This window comes from Lycorma delicatula, chromosome 2, assembly GCF_047948215.1.
Source record: "Lycorma delicatula isolate Av1 chromosome 2, ASM4794821v1, whole genome shotgun sequence".
Classification (NCBI taxonomy): Eukaryota; Metazoa; Arthropoda; class Insecta; order Hemiptera; family Fulgoridae; genus Lycorma; species Lycorma delicatula.
Genome location: NC_134456.1, coordinates 102830246 through 102847548, shown reverse-complemented (window position 1 = coordinate 102847548; position 17303 = coordinate 102830246). Strand labels below are relative to the sequence as shown.

General features: G+C 31.3%; 1 protein-coding gene across 4 annotated transcripts in view; it reads right to left on the bottom strand.

The window, feature by feature from the left end:
- Positions 1-17303, bottom strand: part of LOC142319058 (putative methyltransferase DDB_G0268948) — an 80889-nt gene that overhangs the window by 16152 nt on the left and 47434 nt on the right. For all 4 annotated transcript variants that reach the window (XR_012755100.1, XM_075355911.1, XM_075355912.1 and 1 more), the window contains exons 3-4: positions 14268-14428; positions 6409-6613 (exon numbers count right to left, since the gene is read on the bottom strand). Coding sequence is in view for 3 of the 4 variants with exons in the window: in XM_075355911.1 (XP_075212026.1) it covers positions 6409-6613; positions 14268-14428 (366 nt within the window). In the remaining variant the exon portion in view is untranslated. The remainder of the gene's footprint in view (positions 1-6408; positions 6614-14267; positions 14429-17303) is intronic.

The window sequence follows — 17303 nt, the reverse complement described above, 5'->3', positions numbered from 1 at the left end:
TTCTCAAGTTAATACTGACTTCAGTCTTAATTTAAATGTTAATCAATTTATAATATTAATAAAAATAATCATAATGTTATTAAATTTTTAGTCATTTAAATTTTATTTTAATTGTCAGTATTAATAATATAGTTTTGAGATAATAAAACTATCACAAAAGCCTAAATTAAACAAGCTAGGAGAATATATTTTTAAATACAAAAATCCAAATAAAAGTAATACTTTTTTTGTAATAAAATCAAGTAAGCCTTAATAAAAAAAATGCCAAAAAATAATACGTTGTTGCTATGACTTTATCATATTTTGCTATGACTTATGTTTTTCAGTATTAGTGTATTCAAGGCAGAGTTATCAGGGTCAAATTCCTGAAGATCTGGATCCATATCTTCAACATTATTTCTCGAATGTGTGTAATAAAGGTAGTATCAGAGAAAGTAAGTTTACTCGATCTTTCTTTCTCTACTGAAATTTAAACAGTGTTTTGTCATAAGAGTAGTTCAGGAAAGATTATTTTTACTGTGATGAAGGAAGATGAAGGTTTTAAGAACTCTGAAAAATCTTGAAGATTTTTTTTGTAATGTATTATGCTTTTTTTATTCTTTTTTTGTTTTTGTTTTTTTTTTAACCTTTGGTACAACCATTAGGTATTGCTTCAGAGGATGAGATGAATGATTTATAGTGTATGAAAAGGCCATGCTTGACCGGGATTTGACCCCAGGACCTCCAGATGAAAGGCTGAGACACTATCACTCGCACCACGGTGGCCGGCAATGTATTATGCCCTGACTTAAAATAACACAACCATTGAATATTTTAAAAGGCTGCTCTTTACTGTCCTTTTTTTCTTTTCATTAAGGTACTTTTCAGTAGTCCAGCAAAGTTTAAAAAAAATATCATACTGCATCATTTTGTAGACATTGAATTACTATTTTTCCCCTTTTCTCCTTATCGAACAGTTGTAAGGATGATTTACTGGAAGTGCATGATTTTTCTTTTGTTGTTCTACAGAGCATACTCAATTGAATGTGACCAGCTACTAAAAACTTGTGGTCAATTACACAGAAGTGGAAAAATCAATCATCACTTTCTGAATGAAGCAAGGAACAATGACTGTTCTGATTAAGCCCACTACATGAATCAAATAAAGTATCAGTATGTGTTATTATCAGAAAATTACTTAATGAGATGATACATGCAAGAAGTTATTTCAATTATTCTCCTGCCAGCAGTAGCCTCACTCCAGAAATAATTAGTAGACTGCCAGTTGAAATGTCATGAACATACGTCATGAAATTGTATGTCTAAACTAATAAAATAATATCAAATAGCAAACATATGATGTTAGTAAACCTCATTGCATGCCATCAAGGAAGATAAAACTCAAGTTTTGGTAAGACTCCATGCGCGAGTTTCAGTGCAACCCCTGGCAGCTCGCAAAGTCATGTTACCAGCCAAAGCCATTGCATGTGCTGTCCAGTGTTCAATGCGAGTTTGGTGGTCATGGCCACACTTTAACATCTGTGGCGACTTATCAGGTGTTCCTGGATACTCTGTTTCCAGATGCTCCGAAGGGTGAAGCAGAAGTTGGCATTAGGGCAGGTGAGACACCATTTCCTTACGTATGGGCTGTGGATCCTATAGATATAGACCAAGTGGTTTCTCGAATGGTACTGAAAAAGGCACTAGGGCCCAACTTGACCTGGATATTTTTTATCATCTGCTGTCTGTCATACGAGAGCCGCTTGGCAGGTTGTTCTCAAGGTGCCTAAGCTGGGGCTGCTTTCTGACTTGTTGGAAGGTGGCTTTGGTGAGGGTGCTCTTAAAAGCAGGAAAGGATCCGAAGGAGATCAGTAGTTATTGGCCTATCAGCCTCTTGCCAGTAATCAGCAAGTTGCTTGTGGAACGGCTCTGGGAAAGCATCGATATGAACTCATTTCTAGGTCCAGTCAAATGAACACATGATGTTCAACTGCCCAGCTCTTGGGGAGGCCAGAACCCAGGCCACCCTAGAACTTAAAGGTCAAGGGAAAATTTGACTACTCACAAGCGGCAACTTGCTTTAATGGTGGACAGATACTTACTGGCATTTAGCAACCTAGGCGTGGTAGCAAATTGCTGTCTCTAACAAGATATATTTAATTATTGATACTCATATATGTTTTAGTAGTTGATGGGGTGCGCCTACCCATTTTAGTGATATATGACAAGTGGGCGGTGGGACATGCAACCGAGTGGTGTATGGTACCATGCTTATTCTGCTCATGCTTTTAGGTTAGCTCTAAGAGTTAGTTAGGACACTGGTCACTAAACTGTTTTGAGGCTCAGTAGCTGCTTGTGGCACAGACATTTGGTCTTATGCTTTAAGGCGACCTAATGGGATGGTGGTGGGAGAAATGCCAAGCAAACCAATATCCATAAAAAAAAATCTCATTGCAGACTGAATGTAAAGCATACTCGTTATGAATCATTTTAAGCATTCACAGTGTCCATCCTTTTTTATTCAAATGCCAAGTTAGCTGCTTCATGGTAGGCTTTAAGTTCATTTACAGTCTGAAATGTTTGAAAAGCTTTTGAAGAAATATCTACAGTTTGTTGCAAAAACCGTCAATATCACTACTATTAGTTTGTGGGAAATGACATTCAAAGTTATCTTTGATTTTTCCATCCTGCCTCACTGGTGAATTGTTAAAATTTTGCTTCATATCTTGTTATATAATGTAATGTACTTACTTATAGAAGTTATCACTAAATTCTATTTTTCAAAATATTTTTTATTTTAAAAAGTTTTGATGATATTAGTCATTCTTTAAATAAGAAATATTAGTGAATTTGTGATACTTGTTAGTGCATGTGGTATTTCATATGTATTTTTCTAGGAATAGCTGCCTATTTTGAAATGTTGTATTCTCATAAGCTACTTTAAAATCATGAAATTTGGCTATACAAACCAGTTCAATTATCAGCTGATACTTTTTTTAAATTTTCAAACCATTGTTTTAATTTCTGTAACTCTAATAACGATTATTCTATGGACCACATGTTTGTAATTTAGGCTCTTAACATTTCATTGGCTTCTGTGGCGCGAGTGGTAGCATCTCTTGACCTTTCATCTGGAGGTCTCAGGTTCAATCCCAGTCAGGCGTGAAATTTTCACACACTAAAAAATTACTATTTCATCTCATCCTCTGAAGCAATTCCTAATTGTTGTTTTGGAGGATATAATAAAATTGTACCTAAAAATAAAAAGTATACAACCCAATTTAATCTTTTAAATATTGTTAAAAAAGTTGAAAATAAAAGATTATAAAAAGTTTACTGTTGTATCAGTCTCTCAAACAGTGAAAAACTAAATTAAAGCATAAAAATCATTAAAGTTAAAAAAAATTAAAGCATATGAAAATTACAACTACATGATAATGAAACAAAGAATCTTCTTAAAACCAATTATTTTATTGCTCTTTTTAATTCATTGAAAATCTAATTTTGCCAGATGTGTTAAAACCATAGATTTCAGGGCACTGTAGATAAAAATAAACTTATTAAATGCTATTATTCTTCAATCAGAGCTGCTGTATCAGTTTCATCTGGAATTTTTCCTGTTCATTACGTGATAGTAATGTCTCACAAAACGGATAACTTGTTGGATGAATGAATCCCAAAACAAATTTTAGATCCTTAACCTTTTTTAATTATCACTTGTAAGCTGACTGGGGTTAGTTTTTTAACATCAAATTTTGATAACTTTGAGTTCAAATTCACTATTTTAAATTCCTTATTGTCTTAAACAGAAAACTTATAAAAAAATTTTCCTGGAAAAACCATATGACACAGAAGCCATTTGATATTTAGCCAGTTAATGGGGCCACCTTCACTGTTTTGTTTCTTACAGCCATATGTAGTAGAAAAAGCAGTTAGTTAGATACCAAAACGATTTCCTGTTCAAGCTCTATCACTTTAATAGCAGGGTTTCTAGGGACCATTTTAATGAGGTTTGCTGTCTCTTTCCTTGCTATAATTTTCTTTTTCGTTTTCTTTACTGCTGCATGAATATTGTCTGTTTCCATGTGAGAAGGGCTTGGTTCTAAAAATGTATGACAGATCACTACAATCCTTTTGCCTGTACTCTTTAGTTGCTTCAGAAGATCAATTCTATCTGGATCAGTTTCTATTCTATCTGGTACATGAATCACTACACATATTGATTTCTGTAAACCTGATGTGCAGGACATGATGTAGTGTTGCACATATGAAGCCCTTCTGATCACATGCTGCAAATTACAGCATGTGATCAGAAGGGCAGTTCTTGATCTATGTCTTTCATATCAATTGGGATATTAAAATTTTGATTTAAGTCTTTCAGATCACAGAATACTATACTGTTCAAAGAAACAGTAGACTTATGCTTCTTACACCAGTATATAGAATTTTTTTCTCATCTGGACAGCATTAAAAAAAAAAAAAACTGATATCTGGAATTTTTATCACACAACCTCGAAGACGTAAGTGAAGAGCATGGTGAACATTTCCACCAAGACATTTTGGTGATGGAAAGCCACTATAAAGGGAAATGGAATACTAATATGCTAGCCGATTGCTGTTGGACATTAATTCGGGATGTGCCTGAGGCTATTTATAAAATAAAAGTATCAGCGAAATCATTTTATCACAGATATGGCCATGCAAAATTATAAATTTTACAGATTTTAACTATAATTTCCCTTACTTTTTTTTGAAGTTATAATTTATTTAAAACTAAGGGTGAGAGAAAAATTTTATATACAGATCTGTAATGTATGCAAAAATGCAATTCAAGAAATGGTATCATACTTAGAGAAACATTAGAAAAAAAGTTTCTTTTGTCTATCAGTGTAATAGATCTTATGATGATGCATTTTTAATCTACAACCACACTATTATTTCTTTACCACTGCGTCGTACTAGTACTAGTATCCTCCAAAATGGATACAACTTTGGATATTTTCTTGGAGTTATAAATAAACAAATAAATATTTTATTCTGATAACTATAAAATGTTTTATACAGATCACACCAGGTATGGTGAGAATGCTACTTCACTTATAAAGAAAGGAACTGGCCAAGACTTTATCTGGGTTTGATGTAGAGAAATGATGGTAAAAATTATTGATCAGATTAAAATATAGACGAATTATAAAATAAAAAACAGAACAGATTAAAGTAAGCATTAATAATTAAAAATGTAAATGCATCAAATAATAGTAAATTAAATATGTGAAAATACTAAAATAAAATACCTACAAAATAAATAAAAATTCATAAAGCATAAATAAAAATTATTTGAGCCCATATTTATGTATAAATTAAATGAAGATGTAGAAAATTCAGATTTTTTTTCAGTTATTATTATTTAAAAATATATAGTCAAGAGTAATATTGTTTCTGTACACAAAAACTTTTTAATTTTACTATAAATACATTTTTGGAAATACCTTCTAAATAGGTGGATAATTTATTATGTTTTTAAGAATAATTAGAGACTATTGTTTTTTGTAACAGTTGTAAGTTCACTTACTTGGATGTTAAAAATTTGTTAATTATTAAATATGTCTAAAACATTCATATTTATTGGGGCCAATGATCTAACTGCCCCTTTTTGCTTCTTGAAATTTTACATAATTTTGTATGGACTTCAAAAGTATGGAAAATGTAATTTTTGTGACAAAATAAAGTACTGAACAAATTTCCACAAAATGTTATTTAAACAATATTCTAATAATGATAATAAATAAAGAATGTAATATCTCATTAAGAATGGATGTAGTGAAGCAGTACAGCCACAACACAAAAAGAAACAGTGGTGTTAAATTTGATTCTTCCTTAACAATAGAACATTAAACTACCAATTATTATTCATTTAATATTAAATGTAATAAAATGCAAGTAAACATTAAATAGAGAAAATGATTTTATACACAGTTTTTTCTTTCACATACTTGATATTCATTATTTCCATATTATAGCCATTAAAAAATGTACAAATACTCAAAATATTTTTCTCATTAATTCACATGAAGAGAAGTATTTATCTCTTTAGCCATTTTATTCATTTCTGATATTTAACAGTTACCTTAGTAGTATTCTTTTTATAAATGTAAGAATTTACTCTTATATCTACATTATTTACTACATAGTTAATGCATTTATTTAATTTCAGTGTAGTTGCTACAAAAGGCAATATAACCAGTCAAACCTTGGAAACTAGCATAAGGTGATCAGTTTAGTAGTATACTCTTGCATACTTTTTCTACTCCTTGTTAATTAGTTAATGTTACCAAAGAAATGTGAAATTTGTTCTTTTCAGGAAAATATAAACATATTTTTTTTTAATTTAACATGAATAAAAATATACATATATGAGGATATATCTACATTTCTAAAAATATGTTCCAGTGAAATATCTTCATAGAATGGTACAGGCAAACAATAACCATATATAGCAAGAACACCATTGTTCTGTAATATCCTTCCAACTTCACTGTAGAACTTATGCATATCAAAAAAATGAGCACTCTGTCCAGCAGTCACTAACTGTACGGAATTATCAGCAAAATCCAAATTGTCGTAACTACCTAATCTGAAAAATGTAATATTTTTTCATAAAATTATAATTTACAACTCAATCATAAAATTAACTAATTCAATCATAACAACATATATGATTATGTATGTGTGCTAAGAACCATAACCTAAAGGTTGCAAGTAACTTAACAAACACAAATCATATATAAAAATTACACACTAATTCTCAAGAATAATATCTCATGCTGGCTTACTACCATTTTATGATGGTGCACTACTTATTAGTGAGTAGTGAAGCAGTTTTCCTCATATTTTTCCAGTTAGCAAATCAGCTTAAAAATCCTTTAAAATGTAGGCTATATTCAACCCTACATCGCAAATGACTGTCACTACGTTCACATTCATATTGGGATTTATTGTATAATGAACATCAATACTCTTACTGAAAGCAATTCTTTGACTAGTGATACTATCTTAGGCGCTTTACAAGTATCACACCCATAACAAAGACTGAATGAGTAATATTTCTTTTCTGTAATAAACAGTGTGCTTTACTGATGGGGAAATATGAAACTTCCTTCTTTAATAAAGTTATCCTAAACAAGCATTAACTAGCTCTCCATCCATTTCTATCTATGTATCTTCTTTAATGAACACAACTCCTTTCTTGCATCATGTCCAACAACATATTAGGCCTCACTCCTCCTTTCTCAGAAAACAGTTCCTTCTCAATATATAGCTGATCCACGACACTTTCCTTTTTGTAATATCTTTCAATATACATCTTTCTTCTTCCATCTGCTTAGCACCTTTTTATTTTTTATTCTGTCATACCATTTTACTTTTTCCATTTCACCTAAACCATGCTTCAAAACTTTCAAGAATATATTTCTCTTTCTCTCCTTCTTCTTTTCTTCATTTCAAAAAAATATTTTGTGAACTTTACTTCAATTCCAGTGGTATTTTTCTTGCTGTCAGCAATCCTTGAATTCTTCCAAATACTGTATTTCCATTGTAAATTCTGATTCTTATCTCAGTACAACTTCCATTTGAAGTATGCTTCCTAAATTTTAAAGTAATATTATCCACTCTAAATTTGTTTCTTCCAACATGATATCATATAATTCCTTTTTCATATTTCTCTACTGATATTTCCAGTCAAGCCCTATGTTTTTTAATACCTTTAGCAATATTCTTCAGTTCATTTGATCTGAAATTAACAGAATAAAATTAATTTATGAAATTTTATTAATAAGATTAATTGCGAATTTAATTTCTAGATTCTCTCTTTAATCAATCTTTAAATATTAAAATATGATTATGAGTTCATAAATTACACTGTACCATCAATTATCATATTCTCATTATCATCCTTCTGTTATATTTATCTAAATCTACAATAAAATGCTAATTAAATACACAAAACCAAAATCATCTATGAACCACATTCTCATTGCCAGACCCATCATTATGGATACGTTCATCATTAAACCTTTCCTCTCTCATATGTGCTATTTTTTCTTTTTATTTTAATGGTTAAATAACCAAATATATTATTACAAGCTGATCAAGATGAAAAAAATTACTGATCAAGATTTTACCTAACCTGTAAACTATAAAATAAATAAATACAATAGTTTGAAAATGAAACACAAAAAATTAAAAAAAAAAAACAATGCATAAAGACTGAGAAAAACTTATAATGGGTTGTGCAGGGTTCCTCCCCTTTTAAATGAAAACCTAAAAACACCTTCATCCATAATCCGTACCGAGTTTAATGTAGAAGAGAAACAAGAAAAGGTATTATAATGGGAATTTGTTTATTGAAATTAAGATTCATTTTAAAAAAAATTAATTGGTATTCCATAAAATCACAGTTTATAACTTAAATAACCATAATAAAGTAATAGAATATAGTGTTATAGGAGAAATCGTTCCCCTAAAAAAAAATATTATTTACATCTAATTATAATTATCTAATGTACTTGTATTGCTTCTCACAGAAATGTGAGCACATTAATTGCATATAACATTTATTTGTTTTAGAATTTCTTAAGGTTGAACACTAGTAAAGCAACTGAAATGCAATTGGCACAAGTCAAAGTCATTTATTTACTTTTTACATGACTACCCAAAAAGGAGTGTATTGTTTTTAGGGAGTATGTATGTATGTTCATTCCACCATAGCAGTTCAATGATTGAACCGATTTGGATGTATGACCCCATGTTGGAATCCTTACGTTTCCGGGAGTGTCAAAAGTTATATAAATATGTTTATATATATATATATAATAGATATTATATATATACTTTATATATATATATATATATATATATATATATAAAGTAGTTATATATATATATATATATAAAGTAGTAGTGGAGAATTACCATTTCAAACACAAACTTTAATGAAATGAATTAATGAACTGTGAGCCTCTTATCACTGTGTAGCTGAGTTTGAACTGAATGATTCAAATCAATCAAATGAATAAAATTACAAAAATAATAAAATTAAATTTACATTGAATAAAATAAATTTAAAAAATTCTATTTAATAATAATGGGCTTCCTGTGGGGACTACAGGACTAAAGTGGACTACAGACTAAAGTGGTGAGGTAATAGGTTGAAGGCTAACATTTGCATGCATCACGTACACTCTTGATCTAGCAGATCATGGTTATTCGGAAAGTTTGTAATATATTTGCAACCATTCTCCAACTTTCAAAATTCAAACGAGGTATTTGCTAGTATAATACAAAATCGCTTTGGAACCAAATCAGAACAAAAATTAAGTGATATACTCAAAAAAATCAAGTGGCCTGTGCTATGCCGAGACCAGCTTGAGCCGGGTGAGCTTGCACAAATGATCAAACGGTCTTTGTAGTTTGATGACAATGCAATTAGAGGTAATGCTGTCATCATCGGATTGAGGATCGAGCCCACTATTGTCGAATTTGATGCTTTAGGGGACAGGTCAAAGTGAAAAGAATATGCTGCCACTAATATTGTGCTGGGCTGTGACGGTGCATAAACTACAAGGGACTACCCAGATAGAGCTGTCATAGATCTGACCACTCGCAACTTTGCCAAGGGTCAGGCCTAGATAGAACTGAGTCACATGATACAATTGAAGTGTTTAGCCGTTAGTTTGGATCCCAGAAAATTGCTGTATGATTAGCACGATAAAAAGTCTCTCGAGGAACTCAACTGCTTGGAAAATCTGTAAGGTTAGATTGGTATATGCCAATTAAATAAATAGCCGGCCTCTGTAGCGCGAGTGGCAGCGTCTCGGCCTTTCATCCCCAGGTCATGGGTTCTAATCCCGGTCAGGCACAGCATTTTCACACACGCTACAAATCATTCATCTTCATCCTCTGAAGAATGCCTAACGGTGGATCCGGAGGTTAAAAAAAAATTAATAAATTCAAATATTTACAGTTTCCTCACTTGGCTCAGTACGTTAAATACGTTATATCCATAAGTTTTCGAATCGTGAATTTTTCTTGATGATCAAAATATTAAGTAATAAAAATAATTAAAAAACATGAATGCCAAAAAGTAAAATAAAAATAAATAAAGAAATTGAACTAAAAAAAAGGATGATGGATTGCCACTTCTATTTTCAACTGCATTTTTGACATGTTCATCATGAAACAAAAAAACAAACTCTCTAACCTGATATTCCTGAAACAAATTCGTCAGATACAAAAATCACAATCTCAATGTTAACTACCTCACTTTTCCCAACAACATTGTTCCACTGTCTGAAAAAAGTACAACCAAACCATTCAAAATCCTTCAAAGAATCTCAATTAAACCTAGCATCCAAGTTTGCTTTGAAAAAACACAACACATTACAAATATTGGAGACTCTCCCAAGAGTATTCTATTCAAATCTATAATGATCAAATTCAAGCAAATTCATGTACCTCAGAGAAACCATCAAGCCCAACACCTCTGAAAACAAAGCCAGTAAATGAATGACCATGCAAACTGCTACTTGCATACCAACTCACTTGAATCATCTGTAATAAGAAATACATCTCATCAACCCCCAACATCTGCTACCACAAGAACAATATAAAACCAGAACTCATATATGCAGCAGAATGCCTGGGATCACTAACAAAACAGATATCCAAGTACCTGAATGCAAAGAAAGAAAGATCCTCAGGAAAATCCTAGACCCAAGGGAAACTGATGATAATTACAAATTCTAAACCAACAAGAAATTCTATACACACTAAAAACTCACCATCTAAGATATAAACGCAAGAACCAATTCTCACATGAATAACATAAGACTCACAAAAGTACTTTCATGTACATCAAAACTCAATAGAACAATAGCTGGATAAACAATATTTGTAAATATATGGAAGAAATAAACATCAACAATGAAAAAAACATAAGACTGGAATACAGTTCAGAACAAAATCAAGAATTTCAGTGGGTTTCAATAATTAACAAAACAAGTCAACAGCAACTTGGGATGGTCTGAGGAGAGAAAACAGCTCTGTTCATAAAAGATTAAAAAAACATACATAAATTTGTTCACCAGGTCCATAGATGGCCTAAATCGAATATACTGAGTGTGTCATGAAGTTCTCCCAGGACTTTCATAACCTATTCTACTATATGTCTAAAATCCATCGTTTGCGAGTTATGCTAATGAAAAATTTCATTTGGATTTCAGCTACCCCAGTGAAATGTAGTCGTAATGAAATTTTTAGGATGTTAATTAAGGGATATAATTAGTGATTTCTTACAGTTTTAACCTGAAAAATGTAATAAAACAATTCTCAGAGCGAAATATACAGTAGTTTTTGAGAAATTTGGGGTTGAAAACTAATAAATTAGGGTAAAAAACCCTAACCCACCGGGTTGGTCTAGTGGTGAACGCATCTTCCCAAATCAGCTGATTTGGAAGTCGAGAGTTCCAGCGTTCAACTCCTAGTAAAGCCGGTTATTTTTACACGGATTTGAATAGTAGATCGTGGATACCGGTGTTCTTTGGTGGTTGGGTTTCAATTAACTACACATCTCAGGAATGGTCGAACTGAGAATGTACAAGACTACACTTCATTTACACTCATACATATCATCCTCATTCATCCTCTGAAGAATTATCTAAATGGTAGTTACCGGAGGCTAAACAGGAAAAAGAAAGGGTAAAAAACCCTGTCTCTTATATTTGACATACAATAACTTCAGTTAAATGGGTACTAAACACATAAAACCTTTAAACAAAATTTACAGAAAGTTTAATTCTGAACAAAACTGAGATGGCATCAATAACTTATGTAATGAGCATAAATGAGGAAAAGTAAATCCTCATGAAACGGTGGAAGGCAATTTTCTACACCGATTTAGCATCAATGTATGGTGTAGCCTTTTTCACAATCACCTGTTTGCTCATATTACCTGGCCACTTAAATGCTGAGGACTACTTGCACTTTCTTCAAGAAGAATTGCCCCAGCTACTTGATGTTCCTCTAGCACTGAAACGCAAAGTATACTTCCGGCAGGATAGCGCACCTGCCATTTCTATTCACTTAAATCATTTTCCTGAGATATGGATCGGTCGTGAAGGTTCACATTCCTGGCTACCAAGATTACCTGATCTAACACCTATAGATTTCTGCAACTGGGGATGGATTAACAATATTGTATACAAAACAAAAATACATTTTTTTTTTTATTCTCGTGAGGAATTAATTGTTCGCATTATGGATGTGGCTGAGCAATTTAAGGGCAGCCTAAATAACTAAAAAGAGCAACAGAAGCAAGCCAAAAAATGTATTGAAAATGGGGGGCTCAGTTTTGAATTTTTATTATAAACTGGTACGTACAATGTTACTGGAACGCATAATGTAACACTTCATGACATTTCGGTCAAGTGTACTATTTCTAAATAAAATTATATTCACGAGTAGAGTAGGTTTTGAAACCTCCGGGAGAACTTCATGATACAACTGTAGATATTGAGGATGGTAAGAAAAAAATTTCCATTTTCACAAGTAGATAGATTTGTATTTGTTTTGAAGAACTTCTGTCAATGTTATTATTTTTTCTTTTGGCATTTAATAGCTGTCACTTTCACTTTTAGCATACTTTAAAAGTAAATTGCGTGTAATTCTGTTTGCACTGTTAGTTTATGGTCAATTTTAATATAGAGTGCAAAAACGAATATTTTCAAATTATTTTACTTTTTTGTATCTGTAAAGGCAAAAAAGCTGCTTAGGCTCACAAATAAATATGTGAGGTTTAAAGAGTTGATCGTCTAACAGAACGCACGCGTAATAATTTGTTTAAAAAATTCCGTTCTACTGATTTTTTAAAAAATTGAATAGTCGACCTACTTAATTCGATGAAGGCAAATTATAGCCAAAAAAAATATCAGTCATAGATTAGATCGTCATATACTGCACGAGAGATCGCAGAGAGTTTAAACATATCACGTACAATTGAAAATCATATCGAATGTGATTTTCTGTATCCTATGCAACTGTGAAAGGTACTTTTTACTTCATAAAAATTCCTTTTTGCTGCCTGAATCCTGTTTTCCTGTCATTTCATAAAAAATCATGACCCACTTTCATGAACAAAAACTGGGGAAGCTATTATCTCAAAAAACTTAAATCTTTTTCTTTCTTGATTTTATTTACTGAAACCAAATAAACAGCTCTTTTTATTTTTAATGACTAAACAAACATCAAAGCTGATATAAAAATTGCAATTTTTATTAAAATATATATATATATATATATATATATATATACATTCAAAATTTCCTCAGGTACAGGTAGTTATGAAAACAGGATTTATTTGAATGCTACAACATGTTATATAACTACGATGAAGCTAAGAAAGATAGATAGTTGCACACAACATAAACTTTAATAGATACAATATGCAACAATATTGTAACAATAGGTACAATATGCCATAAACTCCAATACTACATTATCTGATACAATTTCAAATGTGAAGGATATTTTATTTCTGAATGTCACAATTTTTTATTTATTAACAAAATTCCTGAAATTATATCTCTTGTACAACTCAGTTAGAACATATCTCAGGTCATCTTCAGATTCCTAATTAATCATCCAAATGTTCTATATAACTTTGTTATACTGTTATACTGTGTTCTGTATAACATAATTCATTATCATAACGTATTGTAATACTTAATTTAACTAAAATAAGTTTAACCAAATTAACATTTGGTTAATTTAACCAAATGCTGATTGCATTTGGAATATATGAAGAACTCATAAGAAGTAGAATAATTAGTCTCCTTTTATCTCGTATGTTACAATATGGTTAAGATAAATAGTCATGATCATTTTTAAACAGTTACTGTAAGATAGCTGAAATAATAAAGATTTACTTTTTTATTATCCTGAAGTTTTTAATCCAGAGAATATCTTTTTCAACTTCATTTAAATCAATTCTACTCAAAATTAAAGTCTCTACAGATTTTACTGGGTATTATTTAGTAATTTACACAATAACACATTTAGCAATTTACAGTCTATTTACACCAAATCTAAATTAGCATTAGTGTACTGAGTGTTATTTAATGAATATTATACAAAAATCTAATATAGTTTTCTCATAGGATGGACGTATAATAGATGGGAACTGTATTCAGTTGCAAATAGAACATTCTACAGTACTTAAAAGAAGATTTACTTACCTGTAAGTAACATTTTTTACATTCAATTTTTTATTAGCTTCATTTATTTGTGGAGAACAGTTATCAATCCCGATCACATTTTTAAAATATGGAGCAAGAACTGACGTACTCTGTCCAGAACCACAGCCCACATCTACAGCTGTGTCTAAAATAGTGTCTGACTATTTAAGAAAATAAAAGTTAAAAAGTACTATAAATATAAAAAAAAAATAATTTATGAAACAATAAATAAGTAAAATAAAATGAACACAACAGGTAACAAATTTTTCAATCAAAAGATGAATTAGACATAAACAGAAGCTCAATCCTCCCTCCCCCCAATTCAGAGTGATTATTATTAAAAGTCCCTTTTCAATTTTTCATAAACCTTGTCATAAAGAAAGAGGGTGCTATACGGCAGAGATAAAAAGGCAAAAAAGTAATTAAAAAAAAAAAAAAACAGTTATCAAGGAAAAGTCTAGTAAGACTTTTCCGAACTTACAGTACATTCTTATTATAATTACTGTTCTCTCAATTATTAATTTATTTCTGACAAAGTTATTATCTCCAACTTATACTTAACTCAGATTATTAGATATTACATCTTTGTATAATATCTTTGAGTGCTATTGTTTGATTTAATAAAATCATATATATATAATACTCGTATTTATTATATTCATTACAATATAATTAGTTGAATAATGTCATTATTGTATATTAATGTTAAATAAGTCTTTAAGGAATTATGTTTATGTTAGTTCCTTTACTTAAGTCACATGACTATTATATGGTGGCCAAAATTGTTACATATTTTTCTAATTTTAAATTAATTTTTTTTTTTTTTTAAATCTGCATGTGGTGCAAATGAATTTGTTATGGTTGTAATAAATCTCTATTGGGGTCCTACAAACACTAAGTTAATGTAATTAACTTATTATTATAAAATTTTTAATTTTTTTATTACATGATTATTGTAAAATTTTATTTAGGTGAACCCGATGGCCAATTGCAGTCATTTGTATATTTTTGTAATCCTCTAATGCTTAAATACTGATTTCATTGTTCACTGATAAGATGAACTTCATAAAAGTTATAGAGTTGCACAAAAAATTTAATGCCTGTATACTGCTTGTGTAAGTCAATAGACTTAAAAGTTGCAAAAAAATGTAATACACTATACTTTAAGAAGTATAACCTTAAGAGGTGGCACAGCTATGTATTAATCTTCAGTCGATAATTTTCACATGATACTGGTAAAGAGAGAGAAGAGTTTTTCTTAGAGAAATTGAGCCAGGTTCTAAATGACTCTTAGATAGTTAGAAGAAAAACAGGCTGTTGCAGTACATATTATAATGCAACAGTAATGCGCTACTACCACCTTGAGTAGGATGCCTGATTTTCTGATTGATTGTGAGCAGAATGGATGCCTACTGCCTGGATCAGGTATGACGTACTCCTTCACGTGAAATTGTTTCTCATTTCGCAGTCTCTTGCAGGTGCATCCTCACTTCACCACCATCCTACACTTACATTTACCTTTGATTGTTTCCTCCAGGTGATTTCCACACCTTTTTGTTAAGACACCCACTGGATACATGTAAAGAATATGGAGACTACTGAGTCATTGCATCTTCGGTATTTCTGTGGTTTGATGGTAGTTGCTCTCCTACTGATATCTCTAAGGACCCATAATCTAGTTGCTTAGCTGCTGTACAAAAATCTGGGACTGAGGCGTTTAATGGCTAAAGCCTAATCCTTCCTAATAATAGAATACACTGTTCTCGACTAAATACACAAATTCCACATGTCTAATAAAACCAAGATATAAGATAATACAGAACCTTCTGGATAAGACTCATACATGAACACATTGCTACTATCGAATTGAAATCATATGTAGATACAGCACAGCCATTGATTATACAACATTGTGCTTAAAATTGAAATCTTATCTGAATCATATGAAAATTTAATTGTTCATAGAGAATAAAACTCTCTCATACCATATAAAATTAAAAATATTTTTTTTATAAAATTCCTTAATCTGTGTTACTGTTTGATTTATTATAGCAACTAATACATGGTAAGATTAACCGCCACAAAAATTTTGGCTTAATAATAGGTAGTCTAAAAAGTATTGAGCACTTTGCACACAAGATAGTATTATTTTATTCTGGCAAAAATCAAGGCAGACCGGCATGTAAGCAATCATGAACATCTCCAGTGACCTAAACATCCATCACCAAACAGCGTTAAACAATTGAGAAAGTTGCTACAAAAAGGAGCTCAATGTTTGGGTGTCGCATGGTTTGACTCAGAAAAATTTGCGACTGTACTACTTTGACTCAGAGAAACGTAACAAAATCGAGCCATTTCTGAAGCGGTTGATCACCAGTGATGAAAAGTGGATAACCTACAAGAACAATGTGCGAAAAAGATCGTGTTCGAAGCAAGTTGGAAAAGCTCCACAGTCTGCGGCAAAGGCCACATTGATGCCCAGGAAGCTTATGCTGTACGTTTGGAGAGATTGAAAGGCATTGTTTATCACGAACTGCTGCCACAGAACAATATATACAATTGCACCTAGCAGTTCAAAAAAAATATCCTGAACTGGTCAACAGAAAGGGTGTTATAAACCACACTGACAACGCCGGACTGCATACATCTTTTACGACCCATCAGAAATTGAGAGAACTTTGACTGGGAGGTTTTAGTGCATCCATCTGTGACTGTATAGCACTACAATTCATTTATATTCATACACATCATCCTCTGAAAAAATACTTTACGGTGGATCTGGAGGTTAAACAAAAAAAGAAAAAGTTACCATATAGCTCATAACTGGCACGGTCAGACTATAATTTTTGAAAACTTCCTGAATGGTGTTAAGTTAGTTTCAAAAGAGGCATGTAAAACCAAGTTCTATAGTGATGGGATTATGATGTTACTGGAAAAATGGCAGGTTATCAACAAAAAAAAAATGGTGCATATGTGGTCTTATAATGTTATTTTTCAATAATATAAAGTATTCTCAATCTTGGCCTTCAAAGGCTC